Source organism: Nilaparvata lugens, chromosome 1, assembly GCF_014356525.2.
Source record: "Nilaparvata lugens isolate BPH chromosome 1, ASM1435652v1, whole genome shotgun sequence".
NCBI lineage: Eukaryota > Metazoa > Arthropoda > Insecta > Hemiptera > Delphacidae > Nilaparvata > Nilaparvata lugens.
Genome location: NC_052504.1, coordinates 38250822 through 38274425, shown reverse-complemented (window position 1 = coordinate 38274425; position 23604 = coordinate 38250822). Strand labels below are relative to the sequence as shown.

General features: G+C 33.4%; 1 protein-coding gene across 1 annotated transcript in view; it reads right to left on the bottom strand.

Moving 5' to 3' along the window:
- The window catches only part of LOC111057942 (indole-3-acetaldehyde oxidase), a 106595-nt gene that overhangs the window by 49669 nt on the left and 33322 nt on the right, over positions 1-23604 (bottom strand). Inside the window, exons 5-13 of the mRNA XM_039425076.1 lie at positions 14969-15129; positions 14658-14814; positions 14320-14542; positions 13739-13968; positions 10959-11061; positions 6685-6815; positions 5470-5598; positions 2816-2944; positions 2303-2470 (exon numbers count right to left, since the gene is read on the bottom strand). Of these exons, the coding sequence (XP_039281010.1) occupies positions 2303-2470; positions 2816-2944; positions 5470-5598; positions 6685-6815; positions 10959-11061; positions 13739-13968; positions 14320-14542; positions 14658-14814; positions 14969-15129 (1431 nt within the window). The remainder of the gene's footprint in view (positions 1-2302; positions 2471-2815; positions 2945-5469; positions 5599-6684; positions 6816-10958; positions 11062-13738; positions 13969-14319; positions 14543-14657; positions 14815-14968; positions 15130-23604) is intronic.

The window sequence follows — 23604 nt, the reverse complement described above, 5'->3', positions numbered from 1 at the left end:
TTCAGAATTTTCAATTTTCCTTATTTCAAATCCACACCACCCCACCCCAAAAAGCCCAAATAAGTACATCAAATTTCATAGTATCATAGTAAGGAACACATTTAATTATTACTTATTTTTAAATACAAATCTGTAGATAAAGTTTCAATTAACTTCTTGAAGCTTACAGTTCAAATTTTCTTCTAAGCACTAAGTTTATTAAAGCAAGGCTCCCCTAATCATATTTATTCTTCAAAATTTATTAGTTTATTCTTGAATGTAATCGTATTTTTAACTAGAGGTGTTCAATATTTTGATTTTATAATTCACTTTTCAAGTAACCTGATAAAAATAATAAGAACTGTTTGTTATATTTTGTTGTATAAAATTAAACTTGAACTGTATATTACTTTCAAAAACTCAATAATCTTGTATATTTTGAATCATTACTATACTTAAATCAATTTTATAAATTCTCTTAAATTTAAAGTTTATTAATAAACTAGCCGTCAGGCTCGCTTCGCTCACCATATCCGTATAGCCAGGGGGCTCTGCCCCCTGGACCCCCGACTGAATCGTCCAAGAATGAGATCAGCAGGCTCGCTTCGCTCGCCTGCATTTTTCATTTGGGCATTTTTATCATATGTTAGGACAATCCAGTCGGGGGTCCAGACTAAATGGCTGGCTAAACGAATATGGCGAGCGAAGTGAGCCTGACTGCTAGTAATATAATATTCCCAGGATTGAAGTAGCAGTGCCCAATAAATTTTTCCGCGATAAATGCATTTGAATCTTCAACTTGGTGCCAACCTAACAAAGTCAACTCAACTTAATGCCAACCTGACAAAATTATTAATTTAGTTGCCAGTTAACAACTGTTTCGAAGAGGTACTCTATCTAGATTATAGTTCTATAGTAACATATGATATGCAAATTCCAATTATGAATAAGAGATTGGGAGAAGAAGAATATACATGCTAAAAGACGAACTTTAAACCCTTAAAAACAACCCTTAGAGTTAAAATATTGCCAAAAGATTTCTTAGTGCGCCTCTAAAGGGCCAACTGAGCATACCTACCAAATTTGAACGTTTTTGGTCCAGTAGATTTTTAGTACTGCGAGTGAGTGAGTGAGTGAGTGAGTGAGTGAGTGAGTCAGTCAGTCAGTCAGTCAGTCAGTGTGTGCCATTTCGCTTTTATATATATAGATTCATAATTAACCTTTGTTTTGCCTTTCACTTTATACATTCCCTTACACACGACCCTGATCTATCTCTCTTTATCTTTTTCTTCTATACTATTATTCGTTCAGTGAGTGAAATATAAGTATCCACACAGTGAGTGAAGTTATAGTAGGCTACAGTGTATTTCATCAATTCATAGCAATTGATTGGCGCCGGGCAAAATTCCGTATAGAGTGAGGGAGTTCGAAACCCACTCTAAACTAAAGACCGACAGTGGAGAGAGTACACTTTACAAGATCATACAGATTCTGTTGCATTACTACCGGTACAATTATATTGATTTTTGAGTAAAGATCGAATTATTTTGAATATCAAAATAGGCCCCATATTGAATATCATGTGTTTATTCGACAGAGGCTGGCTCAAACAGCACTCTGGTTTGTGGACTGTATCAATTACATCGAGAACATTTGGGTTATCTGGCGTCGGGTAGCAAGTTGAACAATTATAATGGCCAAGTGCACAATAACTTAGGCCTACCTTCATGTCCAAATCCACCTTGCTTCCAGGATCCCGGGTCCAGATTACGATACGAGACGAGACGACACTTGTAATAAATCACAATAAATAATCAATAGATCACTTTGCAAAAATCGACATTACGAGAAGTGAGCTGTTCGATTGGCTGTCAATCGGCAACTGGCAGCGATTATGCTATACGCATCACCCCTTAATTGCCCCCTCCACCACACAACGCCAGACAATAAAGGGGAACATTCATAACGTCCGAACATCATGTGATAATGTGTGGCTTTGATAACTGCGTTTTTTCAAATTCAACTATAATTAATTATTGATAAATACAAAACTACCATCTTTAACAGGCCGACAATGAAGAACCTATGAAATAATAATTGAAAATTATTAATTGTTCAATGAATTGTTGTGCATCAAATGATTAAATAAAAATCAATGAATAATTGAAAGCAATAAATTGCACTATATCATTCCGAACAGGAGATTCTCATTAGAATTGATAATGTTGATAGGATATTCAACAATGAAAGTATTGTATTCAATAGAGAAATTGAATTATCAATGAAATTTTGAAAATCGTCAATATACTACAATGCATGTTACCTTGTAAAACAACGAAACAGCTAGGCCTTCTCTGAATACAGGTGATGCATCAGGAAGAACATGATCTGCCTTCAATTCACTAGCCAAAGTTTGCAATGTCTGTGTTAGTACTTTAGAATCCAATAGGCATTTTCCCTCTAAAAAGTCCTCAGTCGTTTCAGCGTGAACCTGAAAAATGTATTGAACAACAATAATTTTGAGAGGCGTATTTAGCCAGGATGAAAGATGAAATTAAAACTGATTACCATCAAACTTCTACTATGTCAGTTATCAAACCTTAAATTATCACCCAAATAAGATATATCACACGACATTCTCATTCAATGAGATGAATGTTAATGGATTAAAAGTGATGGAAAATGGATAATATTGTAGAAAAGGAAATCATGAACAACTTTATAGTAATAATAATTGTAATAATTGTTGAACAGATAACCAATAATAACTTGAATATTAGTCATATTTTCTTCAATAGCTTATGACAAATCAGAGAATAGTTGAAATGAAACTCACAAAATGCGGATTAATTCCACCAAGAACAATTCTTGGTGTATCAATCACCCTGAACTTGTCCCTTTTATTCAATTTGAATCGAAATCCTGCATTAACATAGGCATGTGCATTTTGCTCCCTAGGTGTAATCTGTAAAAAATACATAGAAACGTCAATATTAATTCAAATTCTGTTTCAATTCAAATCAATCTATTTCCATCTTTACAATATATACAGAGCATGAAATTACCATAGTCACTGAAACAATTATCAAGGTTGAAGCCATTTGTGTCGTCACGAGGAGTTGATTTGGATGGTTACACTCTTGTTAGGAACGACCGATTGCATATAAGGGTGGAGGAGGGGTGGCGGCATATGTTAGAAGCGAATTGAAGCCAGTTTCGAAGTTCAAATCTGATACATCTAGAGCTAATAAGCCAGAATATTTGTTCTTAGAAATAACTGTTTCAAGACAGAAAATTTTGTTAGCTGTCTGTTATAGACCTCCTCACATAGGCTTTATGGACGAGTTTGAAGAGGGTCTTACGCAGTGTATGGCCAATTATAACCATGTTATTGTTATGGAAGACTTCAACACAGACTTGTTAGGACCGGCTACTTTTGACAGAACACAACTGACGACAATATTTGACTCATGCAACCTGACTCTGCTCCCTCTGGAGGCCACCCACCATACGGCTACATCCCATACCCTCCTTGATCTAATAGTAGTCTCTAATCCCAAATTGGTAAGAACTCATGGACAGATCCCAGCTCCCAGACTTTCTGGACATGATCTAATATATTGCGTGTACACCATTAAGCCCCCCAAAATGAAGCCAAAAATAATCAAGTATTATGACTACAAAAATATAGATAGTACAGCATTATTCCAGAGACAATTCACATGCCCTGGGAAGGAATTTACTACACTAATAATATCAATAACATCCTTTTAATAATAGTCAATAATCTACATATCTCTTCAATAAATATGTTCCCTTAAGGAAAAGACGTGTCACCAGGACACCAGCTCCATGGATTACTCAGGATATTAACAATTAATGTAAGAACGAGATAGACTATGTACACTGGCCAGACGAACTCAGATACAAATACTTTTGACGAATACAAAGCAAAAAGAAATAGATGTAAACAGTTAATTAGAAATTCCAAAAGTCAATATTTCAAAAATTTGTTAAACTCTAATAGATCAATGGCTTCCAAATGGCGCGCTTTAAAGTCTCTCGGGGCAGGCAAGGATAAGTCCAAGTTGGTGGTCAGACATACTGTTGAAGAATTGAACTGTCACTTCTCTCAGGTTCCGGTGAGTTTGGATTTGGCATACGAGTATTCCAATAATTATGAGGTGTTACGGTGTGATGATGAGTTTCACTTGGCAGCAGTAACGCAGATGGATGTCATTGGATCAATCTGTGATATTAAGAGTAATGCTGTCGGCGCCGATGCACTTCCAGTGAGATTCATCAAACTAATTCTGCCTCTCATTTCTCCATTTATCACACATTTATACAATACTCCATTTATGACCTCCAGCTTCCCATCTGCATTCAAATTTTCCATGATCATTCCATTCAACAAAGTTCCTGATCCCACTTCTCCTTCTGATTATCGGCCGGTCGGCATACTGTCTGTCTTGTCTAAGGGTCAGGAGAGGCTTGCTCATAAGCAAATAAGTGGCTATATTACTCGGAAAGGAATCATCAGCGAACATCAGTCTGGATTCCGAGGAGGACACAGCACCACATCAGCTTTGCTCTGTGTCTCAGATGACATTCGAATGGCTATGGATAGGAGACAGTCTACACTGATGGTGTTGATTGACTTGAGCAAGGCATTCGATTGTATCTATCACCCGCTGCTTCTGAAAAAACTGAAAAATTATGGTTTTTCTGAGAGTAGTGTGGCAAGGGTGAGGTCATACCTTCTTGACAGACAGCAGTGTGTTCGATTGGACAGCACGTCTCGATGGAGGGTGGTCAACAGGGGGGTACCTCAGGGTTCAGTTTTAGGACCACTACTGTTTAGTTTGTATGTAAATGACGTAACTGACCGACTCAGACACTCCAGATATCATCTTTATGCAGACGACCTACAGATTTATAGACATTTCAAGACTGATAACTTTGGTGAAGCAGTTACTCTTATGAATGAGGACCTGACTGCTGTCTCACTCTGGACAGCACAACAAGGATTGAAAATTAATGAATCAAAATCCAAAACAATCGTTAGGTAATAGAAGACTTTGAACCAACTTGACTTTAACCATGGACCTTTCATTGAAATTAACTCTCATAGACTGGATTATAGTGAAAACATTACAAACTTAGGACTTACATTTTACAGACATTTAGACTGGATGAAAGATGAAATTAAAACTGATTACCATCAAACTTCTACTATGTCAGGTACCAAACCTTAAATTATCACCCAAATAAGATATATCACACGACATTCTCATTCAATGAGATGAATCTTAACGGATTAAAAGTGATGGAAAATGGATAATATTGTAGAAAAGGAAATCATGAACAACTTTATAGTAATAATAATTGTAATAATTGTTGAACAGATAACCAATAATAACTTGAATATTAGTCATATTTTCTTCAATAGCTTATGACAAATCAGAGAATAGTTGAAATGAAACTCACAAAATGCGGATTAATTCCACCAAGAACAATTCTTGGTGTATCAATCACCCTGAACTTGTCCCTTTTATTCAATTTGAATCGAAATCCTGCATTAACATAGGCATGTGCATTTTGCTCCCTAGGTGTAATCTGTAAAAAATACATAGAAACGTCAATACTAATTCAAATTCTGTTTCAATTCAAATCAATTTATTTCCATTTTTAAAATATATACAGAGCATGAAATTACCATAGTCACTGAAACAATTATCATAATAATAGCTAAAAAATCACTATCATACCCTGAAGAACATTACCAGCAAAAATCAAATATACATGGAAAATAATCCCAAAGGTTACATAAACCTGTTACCATATTGATCAGTTATCCAATAAACTATAGGCCTACCGTAGCTTCCAACATGAACAGTCATATTATTGTGAATTATTATGGTAAGTCAATTATTATAACACTGGCCGTAGTACCAATGATTAATATTCGAATGTTACAGAAATACCAAAAACTTCCAATACTACATTCACACCGAACTCATCAAGAAAAGCTATGCAGATAAAATGAAACAAATGATCTAATCCAGAACAATTTTCATTCTGTACTGGTACTTTTCAATCAGCCTTCAAAAAATATGATTATTCAGTTCTCTCCAGAATCAATGAAATACAATATTTAGAAAATGGGAAATTGCGCGCTCCTTGATAAACTTCACACCTATTATTGTGGGAACCAAGTTGAGTCTCTTATGGATAGATTGATTCAATTGAAGCAATCAATTTTAGATTGATTCAATCTAATTTCTATCAAAATTAGAAAAATACCGTAATAATTCATGATAATTGATATATTTCCAAATTGAGAACAAAATCGAATTGATCGAAAGAAATTAGAGATTTAGTTCAACACTTCAAGCACTATAAAGATTGAATTTGATTTTTAATATAACTCATCTGTCATAATGCTATAAGTATGATCATAGACCAACTAATAGATATGTGGTATGATTCAAAGCTATGTCGCATTGTAATTTTCAATTGTGACATGTTGAAACAATTTTGACACATTGAAACAACAGTTACAAAAATGAGGTACGGTATTTTAAGAGAGTGAATAGGGTGAAGGGCTTGTTGACTAGTGAATCGAAAACCATTTCTATGAGAGAATATGGAGGTAGAGCCAAATGCAAATTTTTTTATAATTCCGATAATGCTATTTCAAACCTTGTACGATGTGAAGTAGAACGTGGACCTATTAAGAGGTGGCAGTGAAATCCATTTAATCACTTTTTTATTCATATCAGTGTACAAGTACTGCTCCACAGACAAAGTATACTCCATTCCTATTGAGTCAACTGTGAAATAAAATAGGAGTTATATGATAAACATTAATAATTAGATATTATCGAGATTGGGATCAAGAAATAGAATTGATTTGGATTAATTTTAAATGTATTTTATAATCAAACTTATTAGTACCCATGTGTACGGTATGGATTATGTATACATCATAATCATTCTTGTGTGTACATTAATATATTATAGCCCAGCCACCGGGTACGGTACTTTTTACTGGAAAAAACTTTACAGCTTGCCACGATAAAAATAGTACTACCTACATCCAATTGATTTATACTATCTACAGGGATACCTAAAGGATTCATTGATGCCAAGCATCCTTAAGGATTCGTGGCATTTGGTTCACGACATTGAACTCAAGGCTGTCAGATGCCTTGCTAGACTTGAATTTGGTCAATCTTGTAGAGAATCTTACGTGACTCAGCGTATTCTGACTGTGCCTTGCATCTATATTAATCAACTTATCTTAAGAACATTATGATAATTATTATTAGTCCAGTCACCAGTGAGTTTGCTGGAAAAAACTCCGAATACACTAATTTTTCCGTGCAATAATCCTGAAGTATATATTGGACATCCTAAATGTGAAAAATTAACTTTCTAGCCCTGAAGCTTTTTACAGGATTCCCAAAAACCACAGACTTCCGGTTCCTTTTCAAGTTCCATGAGATCTTCGCCAAATCGAGCCATCGGACATAAAAATCACTCCCGCTTTTTTTTAGCTATGGAATTTCGAATGAAATATAATTTGGATTCTCTATCTTTACTGAGACTCCAATTCATTAGGTGCTGAGTTACAATTTTTCCAAAATGATTCAAATTTTCCGAAAACTTAAAATCTGGAGGAAATTCCATTTCCAATCATCTATATCTTAAGATTTATATTATTCAAATTCATGATTCAAAATCCCTCTGGGCATAATTTTGTGCCCTACAACCTGACACAATGTAGACCGTTCTTTCTCAGATAGATTTCCAGTTACCTGATAACAATGTTTCATGCATTTCGTTAAATACGATTTTCTGCTTCAACCACCATCATTAACTTCATTGTCCTCAAATTAGGATTTCGTACAATAAAATAGGTTTATGTCCTTTGAGCCTCATCCGTTAGAAGAATTTATTTTCAGTATCTTCTATTCGAGAGGCACGCATAAAAGGACACCTCAAATATGTACATTTCAAACTCTTGATAACTTTTGACTCAATGATTGGATCTTCTCGTACTACAGCTAATTCTTCTCGGCCCTTCCATGCGGTTCGCAATCGCCTATCATAAGTCGAATTCGGTCAAAAAATGGGAAATTTATCCTCCATTGTAGGCTACCCATATTTTCATACACAAGAGAAAGTGGCTAATTCCATATTATTTAAGGCTGCTTTTTTCCAAGGGCAATTCTTCTATTTAGCCCTATCCTTATAATGATGAGGGGATGAATGACAATGCCACACAAACGCTTCCGTTTGTGAAGATGAATGAATGAGAGAAAGAATGCTTGTTTCGGAAACCCGCATAATGATAAGAAATTGTATACTTGGTCTCAAGTTGTAGAACGAAAACTTCTCTTTCATTTGACGTGAATAATTCATGAAAAAATTTGGAGTTCGATTCACTCGTTTCCAAAGCAAAATGAAATTTAGATTTTTTTCTCATTTTAGCACGTTTTACGATAAAGTAAAATGGTCCAAGATGAATTTGAGGCAACTGAGCATGTGGAGCATGAAATTTTCTTCAATTAATTTGAGACCAATCGCAAATTGCCATCATGTATCAGTCTTTATTTGGAGGCTGTTCATAGTAGAATCGTAAAAATAATGGAAGAATGAAATTTGCCATTTTTTTATTCAGTTGTAATTTTCAATAGTAATTGTATGAATAGTATCGTTCATTGGAAAAGAAAGATGGGCGAATTCTCCACTGCCTTGACTACATTTCGAAATTTTTATATAAAGTATTCCACGAGAATGATTCAACAATAACTATGCAAAAATCGTGATTGTCCAATATTTCCCTAGTATTATGTAGACCAGCCAATGAATAAAGAAAAACAAGATTTAGCGCAACCAATTATGGTAAAGCTGAGTTTTTGCAGGATCTTAGTATTCATACTGTATTATTCATAGCATTGAATCACAAAATACTTACCCCCTGCTAGCTTGCCCCCCTGGCGCCCAGAAGTTCGAAACTGCGATGATTTCGTAAAACAAGCGGCACCAAAACGAGATATCGACTTATCGAGCTGACTTCGATCTCATCGTTTTGAAAATGAATAGATGTACAAGTAATTGTCCGAACGAAGTGAGGTCTAAGATTCAAGTCGATGGTTTTGCCTTTCTCATTATGTTTATATGTTTTTATGTTCCGCATTTACGGCGAAACGCGGCAATAGATTTCCACAAAATTTAACAGGTATGTTCCTCTTTAAATTGTACGTCGACGTATATACAAGTTTTTTTTTTAATTTTGCATTTTAAGGATAACACAAACGGAAAAGGAGCGTCTTTCGAACGCCAATATTACCGTGGAAATATGACTATGGAATAATTCATCATAAATCAGCTGTCCAGTGGATTATTTACTGCATGCAATTAATATCCCAATGTAATTTGGTGAAAAATCAACTGTTGTGTGGACTATTAATTGCAAGCGATGAGGCATGCAATATTGATAACATTACTTATTATTTTCTCCCGATTTTTCTCTGCTCTCAACTCGGTAAGCTTTTAATGATAGTAGCATAGTTGTTTACAACGATTAATTAGCATTCTAATGATAATAATTATAATTAATATTAATAATTATTGTCGATACAACATTTGAAACGGCCATTAGTTGTTTACACACCGATATCTCGCTGACACGTCAGGACAGGACATAATTCGAGGCTGTGGTTTTTAACTGCGCGAGGTCTACTGTTCACAGAACTACTAGTGTGATATAATTGAACGAACGTAGTGAGTTCTATGTTTTATCTCGGATTCTCTTTTGTCTGTATGTATGTAACCCATTTACGGCCAAACGTGTAAATAAAATTCTATGAGATTTGGCAGGAATATTCCGTTTTTAACTGAGCGTAGATGTATACACAATTTTTTTTTTAATTTTGCACTATAAGCATAATAAGAATAAAAAAGGAATTTCCTCCATACTCCGATATCACTATGTATATATCATCTACTCTGAAGATAGGATTAATCAGACTATAGAATTATTCACAATCAATCAGCTAACAAGTGGATTATTCATTGCATGCATTACACAGATGTCTGGGGAAGCCGTGTCTATAAGGCCCATGTTATACGAGCGCTAATACCGCGGCGTTGGCAACGCTGAACTAAGTTATACAGCGTTGTTAGCGCGCACTATGGAAGTACCATTTCCCAGTTAACACGACGCTAAAAACGTCGCGTTAATGCCGCGGCATGAGCGCTCGTTTAACATGCGCCTAGGATATATAGTTACAATATATATTTTTTTGCAGTCATGGTATTATGATGTGTGCCTATCAATATCAATGTTTTGTTTCCACATTTGAAAAAACAAATGTTAGAGGTGCCAGTTGACCCAGTTGAGGAGACAACAAAGTGAGAGCGTCACAATTATATTTGTTTAGAAAGATTTGCCCTTTTCGATCAATTTCAAATCAGAATAGATTGGATGCATGCTTATTGTGCAATGAGAGGTTTCTACTCATTAAAACAGTCAATGAGCAATGTAGTCGTTGCCACAGAGTGAGAGACCAACTGAAGCTGCTGCCGCTGGAACTAGAACAGGTTACACCAGATACTCTGTGGATGAGAAAACTATGTGAGGTCTACTGTTCACAGAACTACCAGTATGTTATCGTATATTTATTGTTCAGGATGTTATTCCCATGAAAAGCAAGAAAATAAGGAAAAGGTACCGAAAATTCAAGGAATCCTGTGAAAAGCTCCTGGGCTGGAAGGTCAATTTTCTGTATTTGAGCTGTCCAATACTTACTCCAAAATCATAGCACGAAAAATGTAGCATGTTTAGAATTAATTCCACAAACAGCCCTTCTCCACTACATCGTGACTGGATTAATAACTACACTAATCTAATAATTAATTCAGTTCACATTCATAGATAATAATTATTCTTTGAAGAGCATACATACCAACACTGAGTTGAGCACCAATCGCTTCGAACAACATGAATATATCTGAAGGGAATTCTCGATGTTGGTGTTTTATCGACAAATTGCCAGCCAGGGTCCCGACCTGAAAAATGTTACAAACTCATCTTCTAGGATAACAACTCATGTAAATAGAATGAATATAAATGGATGTAGAAATATTATGCATCTTCAATCATTCAAATATTCTATTAGGTATCCAATGTAGCTATGTAGGTATGAATTCCTAATTCAATAATTTGTACCAGAAGAAGGTTTCAAGGTTTTAATCCCAATATGCGAAGCTGAACAGCCGAGTTTATCATCATAGAATAATTATGAAAAACCCCAAATACTTCTGAGACACTGCAAATATTGAGGACAGGGAAAATAGCTGAAATGTGATTCTTTTGCAAAAGTTAACACCGTTTTTTACAGGTTAATTACCTGTTTCAACTTATTTGGAGTTCCATTCAATAATATTTTAGGGTTCGAATTTGAACAATATTTTCGTCATGTCATAGGCTATTCATTCCCAAGCTAATCAATCTGGTGGTTTTTTTCATCTTCCCATTACTGAGAGTTAATAAAAAATAGAATAATCAACAAAGTATAGACGAAAACCACCCCACCGAGCAAGCAGGATTCAGAGACCTGGATATTCCACAATTGATCATCTACAAGCAGCTAACCAAATCATCGAGAAAGCAACAGAATATAACGTACCGCTCTACCTAGGATTGATCGACTTCCAAAAAGCATTTGACAGTCTGAGTCACTACAGAATGTGGGATGCACTATGGGGAGCAGGAGAATACATAGATTTAATTAAGAGTTTGTATGACAACTCAAAGGTCTACGTAGAGTTAGAGAGAAAAGGCAGAAACATAAAAATAGAAATAGGACTTAAACAGGGTTGCCCGATCTCGCCGGTCATCTTCAACTGCTGCTTAGAATACAACATAATTATTTCGTCGACTAAATTGGGAAGGCAGAGGTCTTACAATCAATGGACAGCAGCTCACAAATCTTCGATTTGCCGATGATGTGATGATAGTAGCAGAGGGTGCTGTGCAGATAAAGGAGATGTTGGAAGACCTGATAAAGGAAAGTGAGGTGATGGGCTTGCACCTAAATGCCCAGAAAATCATGGTAATGACTAACTCGGAAAAAACAAGAGTTGAAGTTAGTTGAGGGAATGTTGAATACGTAGATGAATACGTGTATTTGGGTCGGGTATTGTCATTTACTAACCGTACAGCCAGGGAAATCGAACACAGAATAGATAAAGGATGGAAAAAGTACTGGGGGTTGAAGAAAGTTTTCAAAGGAAACTACTCCAACGATTTGAAAGCGAAAGCTCTGACCATGTGCATATACCCTGCTATATTATATGGTTCACAAACTTGGTATCTTATAGAGGTACTGGATAATAAGCTAGAAACAACGCAGACAAGAATGATGCGCGGCATTCTAGGGATTAAGTTGACTCAAAGAGTTAGGAACACAGATATATTAAGAAGAGTGAAGACAAAGTATCTACAGAAAGAGGAACATCTAACAAAGTTGAAGTGGGCAGGGCATGTTGCAAAAATGTCCAACGATTGATGGATCAGGATGTGCGCTGAGTGAGTTCCTAGAGACAGAATCAGAAAAAAAGAAGGACGGCCAAATACCAGATGGAGGGACGAACTCTGTCAGCGAGTGGGGAATGCCTGGGCAACAACTGCCAGGGAAAGAAAATAGTGGAGCCTGATAGTGACCAGATTATGATATTTCATGGACACACACAAATGTATATTCTTCAACCTGAATAATAACTATTGTGAATATGTAAAATCTAGTCAATGCCAACCAGAAACGTTCCTCATTCAGAGAGGCTTTTGTTCAATTGTGAATGTGAATAAAGCTTTATTATTATTATTATTATTACTGAGAGTTACAGTATAAAATGTCGCGAACACAAGGAGTGAAACGTATTCATTCTCATTACATAATAACTTTGATTTAAATGATTTTCTTTTATATTGTGATTTTTTTCAACTCTTTTTCCTTGACATGTGTGATGAGTCTAATCAATGGATTTCAAATTTGAATTCCTCCTGTTATCTCAGGGGTTTCAACCCACTACCCCCCCTGAATATACCATAAATCTAGTACCAGCCCCTCACAGAAAATATCGCAAAAATGAAAAAAGAGATATGCAGATATGCATATCTTTCAGCCTGAATTCTTTTTTTTTTAATGCAAAAATTTAACATATAATGCAATTGCATTAAATGAAGCAATAATAATTATTATTGCATTATACGACTATGTAATTACTCGGAACGAATTAAGGAAATAGAGATGTTGTGGTCTTAAAGGTTTTTTCAAATAATAATAGAACCCTTTTTTGAAAATTAATTGATCTAAAATAACAGACTATTTTTTCATAAATTTTAAGGAGATATGTTAAGGTCTTCATCTCATTTTTACATTTTTTGATGTTTCCTAAAAAAATGAATAAGTTTTTTGGGACCAGCCCAAGACACCAATTATGTCATTCACTCTCACTGCGAGTCTCAGTGGCTTGAACGAAGTTAATAATTACAAGACTATAATATCAATTACGGTATTGAAAATATCAAGTGTATAGTTGCAGGTATCGTATCACTAGGTAGGCCTATATATTGTAGGTATATAGGTTTACGGACCATGAAATAATAATTATGTATGAGAACTATAATATAATGATATAATGAATTCATCATGTGAAAAGATATTCGAATTCTTATCCTCACGTTTCGAATTGGCAAATTTGCTATGAGGTTGATGTGATAAGCCATTTGTTCTGCGTAAGCAAAAAACTTGCTGTGTGATTTGGATACTTCTTTCAAGAACTCCATGGCGTTGGTGAGGGTTATATTAGCACCCAAAGTCAGAGTGCTCTCACCAACTGTAGTAATTGTGAGCTCCCTCACTCCTTTAACATCTATAAAATGTCTTATATTTTTAGGTGAGCGGTAGACACCTGCAAAATTCCAACAGATACAGATTACAATCTCAAAAATCAAATCACACATATATGCATGAGAATGAAGAAATTTTATATGTGGCCTGTATATCTTTATAGAAAAACTAAGAAATGCTTCTTATTTTATTATATCCCCTATGAATATTTCTCTGTGAATGAATACAAAATAAATTATAGGTATTCTATATAGAAATGTGATAAAGATCTGATGAATTTTCTTCACTTCAAAATGTTCGTTATAAATAATATATTGTAACACGAGAGTCTATACAAATTAACTCATTTATCATCTTAGTTGATCATATCATCATAATAACTATAATTTAAATTAATTAAACTCTTTTTCACCATGAGCTGTGTTTCCTGCAACAAGCATGTATGACTCATCTTCAATCAAGTGAAATATTTCAATTATCTCTTTTATATTATTCACCCGGTACCAAGTCTTTCCATCGTCTGCAATCAACTGAATTTTACTCTTATCCAACGAAGGACTCATTGCTCTGTCACACATATCACCACACAATGTGTGACATTCCTCTTTGGTTCTTGGACAAATCACTGTCAGTTCCTGTGAATAGAAATGACTAATTACTTGAAAAAATCATTCAAGATAAATTATTATTATTTTAGAAAAATGCATTGAAATTCCAATTCATGTATTGATGTGAACAATGATATTTTACCTCAATGTCAACACATGTTTTCAGATCTTCACTTGCATCCTTTGCAAAAGACTTGAAAGCACCCAAGATTGATCGATATCCAGTACATCGACAAATATTTCCTCCAAACGAGTCTTCAATTTCCTGCATTGTGAGATCTTTTCTCTCCTGGAGAAGGCTGTAAAACAAACGATAATAATAATAAACATAATTTTTTTGAACAAGCTAGTAATAATGGAGCCTACACGTAATTGATTCTGAATCACTTACTATCCAAATATAATTACCAGAGAAGAATAGCATTTTTGAATATCAGTAAGAGTTCTTCTCACCAGTACATATTCATCACCATACCCGGACTGCAGTATCCACACTGGCTTCCATTGTTTTGCGCCAATCTTGTCTGAATTTTTCCATACCCTTCAAAGGAATTTCCAAGTGCCTCAATTGTTACAATAGCCCAGCCATGGCAATTGTATACTGGAGTCAAGCACTGAAACAATAATATCATAGGTAAATTGACTACTTCAAAAAGCCGAAACAACTGAATATATATATATATTTTTTACCTACAGTATTTCAGTCTAGTTTAATAAAATAATGTACAGAACTTACAGAACATTCATTTCAACCTTCCAAGTTCCAATCTTTTTTAAACATAAGAAGAATGCATTGAAAACTGTAGAAAAGGAACCCTCAAAGTAGTAGTATTACCTAGGGATGGGTATCGAAAGACAAAACATCGATGTTTTTTTCATCCTAACATCGATAAGTGAAAAACATCGAACAGTAAACATCGATGTTTTTAAACATCGTTTATCGCCCTACGTTTTTATAGATGATACTATTTTTAGTCCAGTCAATATAGACATAAAAAAGGGGGTGTGCTTGCAATTTATATTGTAGTTCTGATTTTTTAATATATTATTTGGGTACATAAGAGAAGTCCAGAACCAATTTCTTCATGCAAGATTGTGCTAGATACAAGATAGCCCAAAAACCTCGTATTTTCGGCTCATTTTCCAGTTTTCAGCTATTTCTGCCAAATCTCTCCCAGATTATATAATTCTGAAAAAAATGAGATCATTCAGAACTCTCTACCTCCAATGAGTTCTGAGTTATGACTTTTCAAAAATGAGTAAAATTTGAAGAAAAATCAATTTTGATGAATTTTAGTTTTTAATCAACTATATCTTTCGATTGTTACAATTTAGATGTATATTTCAAAATCCCTCTAGACGTATTTTTGTGCTATACAATCTGAGATCAGGTAGAGCGCTCTATGTCTTATAGATTTCCAGGTACACCTGACAACAATGCTCCTTGTATTGTGGAAAACACCTAATTTTCAGCTTCAACCATCATCACCATCTACTTTGTCCTCACATTGATATTTCGCACAATGACATATGTTCATGGGTAAGAATCACCCGATAGATGCACTTAATTTTAGTATTTCCTATTAGAGGCACGCTTAAGGACACCTCAAGGATCAAAATTTCAAACACTTATAATTTACTTTTGACACAATGCTCAGATTTCATCGTACTACACTTCATTCTTCTCGGCTCGCCAAGGCGGCTCAAAATCATGCATCAACAGTCAAATTCGGTCAAAAATACAAAATAGAAAATTTATTGTTGAGTGTAGGTACTTATTCATATTCAATACATAAGAAATGGCCAATTTCTATATTCAAAGCTATGTATCTCGGTAACCCCTTATTATAAAAACTATTACATGATCTTGAAATGTGCAATAGAATTTTCTATTTCATCTGCTGTAAACAATTCATGAAAAAATATGTTCGTAAAGTGAGATTTGATTGTTGAAAAAAATCCGGAAATTGTAGATATTTTTCTCATATTAACGGTTTTGGCAGTTCTATGATAGCGAAAAGTGATTCAAGATGGATTTTAGGCAACTGAGCTCGTAGAGGATGAATTTATCTACAATTTGTAATCAATCGTAAGTTTCTATGATGTATCAGACTCGTTTTAGAAACTCTTGATCAACAGTAAAATTACGAAAAAAATGTAAAAACTGAAATCGCTATTTTTAAAATCTTAACTTCCAAATTGTTTTGGAATCGAAAGTATTATTTATTGGAGTGGGTAGAGGGGGATAATTTTCACATTCTCACTAGATTTGGAAATTTTATCAGAAGTATTTCACAAGACATGCAACTTTGAATATAGAAATTTGGTCATTTTCTTGTCTTGGAATATGGGCTTAAGTACACTCAACAATAAATTTTCCATTTTATGACCGAATTTGACTTATTATGCATGATTTTGAACCGCCGTCACGAACCGAGAAGGATGAAGTGTAGTACGATGAAATCTGAGCATTGTGTCAAAAGTTATGTGTTTGAAATTTTGATACTTGAGGTGTCCTTAAGCGCGCCTCTCCACTAGGAAATACTGAAATGAAGTGTATCTTACGGGTGATTCTCATAGAACATAATCTCAAGAACTTATGTCGTTGTGCGAAATATCAATGTGAGGACAATGTAGTTGATGATGATGCTTGAAGCTGAAAATTAGGTGTTTTTCACAATACAAGGAGCATTTTTGTCAGGTGTACCTGGAATATGAGATAGATCGCTATACCTGATTTCAGATTGTAGAGTACAAAGAGAGCTTCTAAAGTGACTACAATTTTATCTGGAGCTATTGTTCCAATATTTCAACAGTTACTAACACTTAACAGTTGCTGGAATCACAGCAATTTTGGACTTGTGGTACCGGTATTGAAGTAACAGTCTTTCGAATAATTGAAGTCAGGTTGTGACTAGAAAGATACATCAACTCTAGTTCACAAGATTTGTCATCTTCATGAAGTCTGAAACCTCTCGGGATATCCTTGAGGATTCGGTCTTGAAATTTAACCCTAAGCTAATTTTAGAAATTATTGATACTCATATCGTATTCATTCAATACTTTTAGGAAATGAAAATGGATTAAGTTTTTTTATATAGATATCTGCACTCCTTACAATACGAGGACCTCTTTTCCAGAGCTAGATTAATTAGTGTTAAACACATGTTGAGGAAATAATTGTAGTAAGAAAAAACTCTTTCTTCCTAAGAAACGAAGAATACGACCTCTTATTCAATTCTAAATAACTAACTATCTAGCTAACCTTGACACGGGCCAAAGAAGTAATGTGAATCTTCAAGAGTATCCAACAGTTTCACATAAAAATACAGAGAGCCTGATTGAAAAATAAAAATAGCAATCTGCAGGAAATCAAAACTTATCCGAGATCTTTCACAAGAGTGATATATATTCACAAAAAACACTAAACAGAATACTACACTAAATATGATAGAGATAATGATTGTAATTCTGTTACTATTGCTTATTGCTCTCAAGATAATCCTCTTCAAACAAAAAAATATAGAACAACTTGTATCAAATTAAAAAATTAGAATTGTTTTTACTTTTCAGTTGGGAAAAACATCGGATGACCGATGTCTAGGTAAAACCATCGATAAGTGAAAAACATCGATGTATCGATAACCATCCCTAGTATTACCTAGACAGAACTTGTGTATCAGGTTTGTAATATTACATTTTTTCTCGATTGGAATCGAATCTTCAATTCGAGATCTATAAAACTTTATAGTAAATATCAGAGTCATCGATATACGGACAACTTTTTGACTGAGAATTTATCGTAAATGATTGTGTTGCATGTTCAATGGTATCACTGAAAAAAACAAACTCTGTAAACAGAGTTAACAAAATTAACAGATAATATAGAGATGATATATAAAATTTAAAATAACAGTTTCAAAATAAAGTTTTATTGAGAACAAAAATATAAAATGTGAATTCTAAACTTGTAATTTATAATTTTTTTTGGTGACTTGTCCGTAAGGTCGACACTGGTTTGAGGTGTCTACAAAGCTTTACTCTGTTCCTTGTAGCTAGGCTTCCTTTTTTTCTCTCTAAAAATATGGCTGGCTGCGTGTGTTGTAATTTTGTGCTCTCTGAATATTTTTCTGTTTAAGTGAATTATTAATGTTTTAAATTGAGTTTTGAACAGTTTATAGTGTTCTATTTTGTCTATAATTTGTTTCTTGTGTATACAAGCCTATAGCCATTGTTTTTCAACTATATAAAACTGGATAAGTATTTAGCTTCTAGTGACTTTAGATGCTTAAACGTGTAGTTTCTGTGGAGGTTAGGAATAATGTAAACAAAATGAATGTTGCTTTGAGTCAAGTTGATGAGTTCAACTTTCAACTGAGAATTGAAAATGTGTATGCAATGCATTCTCAAGTGAACATGACTAACTTTTGTAAGCAAAATGGCTTTGTTGAAACAAATGAACCCATGAATAAAATCATGTTCTTGAAGAAAACAAAGCACAAAGTCACCATTGATGTGTTAGTATTCAAAGGTTGTTTCAAGTTGCTTATTTACAAGATGATGACTGTGAATCACATGATGAAAGGGTATTCCCCAGCACACAATGATTAGGAATCCTGTGTCATGCCGGGATTCAGAATAGCAATGACCGTAAATACTACGTATGGTAAGAGTCCATAATTGTATCTTTTTTGTTTCCTGTAGCCTATTTTTCTTGGCCCTTAATCTTTTCAAATTTCGATTCTTTCCTGTCTTTGTATAATGTTCAGTAAAATTCTTCTATGATGCATATCTTAACCATCTTGTCCATAGTCATTTAATTTGTATTTTTCTGAAATAATTTTGGAAGTTAAAATAGTAGCTTATTTTCCTAATCTTTGAATTGTTGATAAAACTTAACTTTTCTAAAATCTATCTATTGTAGTGTAAATAATTGTTTGCTTGCGGTATATTTTTTCATCATGTATTACATATTTTAATTATGTCTATTTTTTTTTCAGGTATCATATTAGGTAATTAGGTTTTTAGAGCAAATTATGTCCCATTTTCTCATTTTCAGTATATTTTTATTAAATATACTTCCTTATGAAAGTTCAGTACTGACATGTAGGATAGGCTCTAATTAATCTTTCTCTTCTTTGTATTATTTAGGAAATTTATTTACCCAATTTTCTTTTTCTCTTGTTTGTATTTTTTAGGGAACTTATTTACCCATTATCCATCTTGATCATCTTTGTATTGTAATCTTGAAATGTTTGTATTTATTATACAGTCTTCAAATTATGAAATTATTTAAAAAATAAATGGTTCAATTTAGAACATGCTGAAATCTATTCTTATGTATAAATTCTTTTGTTATAATAAATAAACTTTAAAATTTGAAAGTATTAATGAATTGTGTAGCCATATATATGAGATGTATTAATGAAAGTTAACTTGAATAATAATGTTTTCATTAAATAAAAACGTCTTGTCATATTATTAATTGAAATGAGTTAAAGGTTAAAATTTCTCTAGAGTTTTTGTAATTGATGTCTTTTTCTAAATTTTTTTTAAAAACTGTTTGTTCTATAAATTTTGATATGATTGATTATCGTTTGAAATGGATGCTGGAGTGTATGTAGAATTTTAGTGGGGTTTGTTGATTAGAATTTTGCTGGTATGTGATTGTTTTTTGAGATGGAAACCCATTATTGCCTAAAGAAGGAATAACAGAGGTTATGACTTAGAGAGGCAGTAATGAGATAATATTTTTTGTGTTGATTAATAATGTTGATTGCCATAGATGCTGTTTACTTATGAATATTGATTGCCTTTGAAGCAAAATATTATTGATGTTTTGAATGATTTCTTGTTTAATGATTGATAGTAAAGTTTTGTCATGAAATGTAGTTTGTGTTTAGAACATTGAAAAGTCGAAATAAACTATAGTATCCAACAAACGATGATTAATAATATTGAATAATTTGCTTTTTATAAAATATTTGAACAATGAATAAATGGAAATGAAATTATTTTTTTTTCTAGTGAAAATTTGTAATTGATGTCTCCAAATTTCACAATTTATGTATTGCTGACTGTATAATAAGATGTTAACAAATTTCAATTTTATATTGATTATATACTTAAAAATAATTTTCATGTGTATTAGATTGTATTGATAGCCTAATCAAAATTTTCCTTTTAGTTTATAAGCATTTTAAGCTAACAGGTACCGCACAGACATTAACATTGAAATAATTATCACGTGAATCTCGAAATCAGCAACAAGTGAACGCCATGAAGAGTGTTAAGAACATTTGGGTGATTTTCGAACTAGTGTGACTCATCAATTGAATAACAACACCAATAACTACGCCACTATCTTTGCTGATGTCTACACCAATAACTACGCCAATATCTGCTCTGATGTCAATATCTACACCAATATCTACGCTGATGCCTACACCAATACCAACGCCAATAACTACGCCAATATCTACACTAATATCTACACCAATAACTACACCAATATCTACACTGATGTCGATATCTACGCCAATAACTACGCCGATGCCTGTGCTGATGCCAATGCCAATATCTATGCCGATGCCAATGCCTGCGCCAATGCTGATGCCAATGCCAATATCAACACCGATGCCAATGCCGACACCAAAGCATACGCCAATGACAACGCCAATGCTTATTGCTGACCTTGTATCTCAAACTTCAACACTACTACATTACCTGGAGGTAATTGCCATCCATGTTCACGTTCGCAACTTTGAATTCAGAATAACAGTCACAGTATCATGAAATAATTGATTCAAAAATCCTCTCCTAAATTATTCTTGTATGCAGAACTCTAAACCTTGAACACTGAAAATATCAAAAAAAGCCAAACCTTACCTAAATTAATCCTCACCTAAGTTAATCCTGTATGCAGCGTCTATCTCTTTTCCGAAAAACAAATTACATTGTCATTTCAAGCCTGAAATGTACATTGTATAATTACAAATATGATACAAAATTTACGTGACTCTGTATCGAGTTTGGTATGCAGCCGTCTACTACAAGCATGAGGTAATGCTAACTGAGATGTCACCTGTATCGAGTTTGGTATGCAGCCGTCTACTACAAGCATGAGGTAATGCTAACTGAGATGTCACCTGTATCGAGTTTGATATGCATCAGTCGACTACAAGTATCAGCCCAACACTACGTGCATTCAGATCAGCCCAACACTAAGAGTATTCGGATCAGCCCAACACTAACGTCATCACACTGGAGTCACACTTAACTGAAAATCATACTGAGTACCTTAACGGACTGTTTTCCAAAATTTGCATCGATAAAATCAACCACGTCAATAGTGAAAGAAATGAACATTTTTTGATTTATTGAAATTTTATGTGAAAATTAAATGTAACAATTTATCAATTCATTTAAAAAAAAAATAATAATAATAATTTTTTTATTCAACATACTAAATTTTTTTTTATGCAATAAAAATTGAATTTTTCTATCTATTAATTTATGTGCAATTTCAAAAAACTATTCTTTATATATTAAACTTTCTGTTGAGATATTTTCCTTTAAATTATAAAGCTAAATCAAAAGTAATTTTGATACTCTATACTTTGAAATATTGTTTGGAAACATATAACAAATGCTATTGATGAATTTTTATAATAATTTTCAATATTATAGGACAACATGTAATGTTTTTATAAAAAAAATTGTTACTGTTCTCGAATTTACAATTCAAAATTTTCCATTTGGGTCAATGTAATTTTTTCTTTAAATTTTCAAACAGTAAAATTTTTTATGTCAAGAGGGGGGTATTTGTAATATTACATTTTTTCTCGATTGGAATCGAATCTTCAATTCGAGATCTATAAAACTTTATAGTAAATATCAGAGTCATCGATATACGGACAACTTTTTGACTGAGAATTTATCGTAAATGATTGTGTTGCATGTTCAATGGTATCACTGAAAAAACAAACTCTGTAAACAGAGTTAATAAAATTAACAGATAATATAGAGATAATATAGAGATGATATATAGAATTTAAAATAACAGTTTCAAAATAAAGTTTTATTGAGAACAAATATAAAATGTGAATTCTAAACTTGTAATTTATAATTTTTTTTCATGTTGAAGTTCTATATAATTTTTCATTTTTTAGTTCTGTAAAATCTATATAATAAGAGAGAGTAGGGTTGTGTTTGTTCGTGTTTTCGTTTGTACGTTTGTTCGATTGTTCGTTTGTTCGCATCAAAACATGTCAACTTGTGGATTGCATACCGGAAAATCGGAAATGATTTAGATCTCCAAATTTTGCACATAGATTCTAAAATATCAATCTCGTGCACCTGGAAGCCCAAATTTCAATTTTCCATCTAGATTTTTCAGAATTAATGTTCAAATTTCATTAATGGTACATATGATTCCATAAAAAATCACCAAATCATATGGTCGAAATTAGAAAAGGAACATCTGTTTCTATTATTGCTTTCTACCTGATACCACTTAACCTCAATAATATTGTTTTGATAATTGATAAATATTTTCAATAATAATGATAATATTTTTATTATAAATATAATAATAGTATTGTTTTGATAATCAATACTTTTTTATCTATTAATTAAATATTTAACTCTGTATAAATATGTATGTAATCTATATAATATGGTGAATGTGAAACAGCTGCATCAAAGAAATTATCTCAAAATCTTATGTTTAGAAGAAAACTTTCCCCCAGTTGCTTGTATGTCGGTTAACGTTTAATCGCGATAAAATGCTATACTTTAATTGAGATTAGCGCTAACCGATGCATTTTGGTTGCACAAAAAAGAAATTTCAAGCGATAATGCCGATTAAACTTATCGACGTAAAAAAATTAAAAGAATGGAGTAAGTGTAGAGAAAGAGGACGAGAGGATATTATGACATAAGGAAGCTTAAGGATGCCAATGTGAGTGCGGAGATAGAGAGGAGTCTTGCTGGAGAATTCGTGAGGGTGAGTGCAGTTAAGGATGTTGAGAGAGACATTGAACGACTGAATAGGGTGGTGGAGAATTTGGAGAATGAGAAAATGAGAA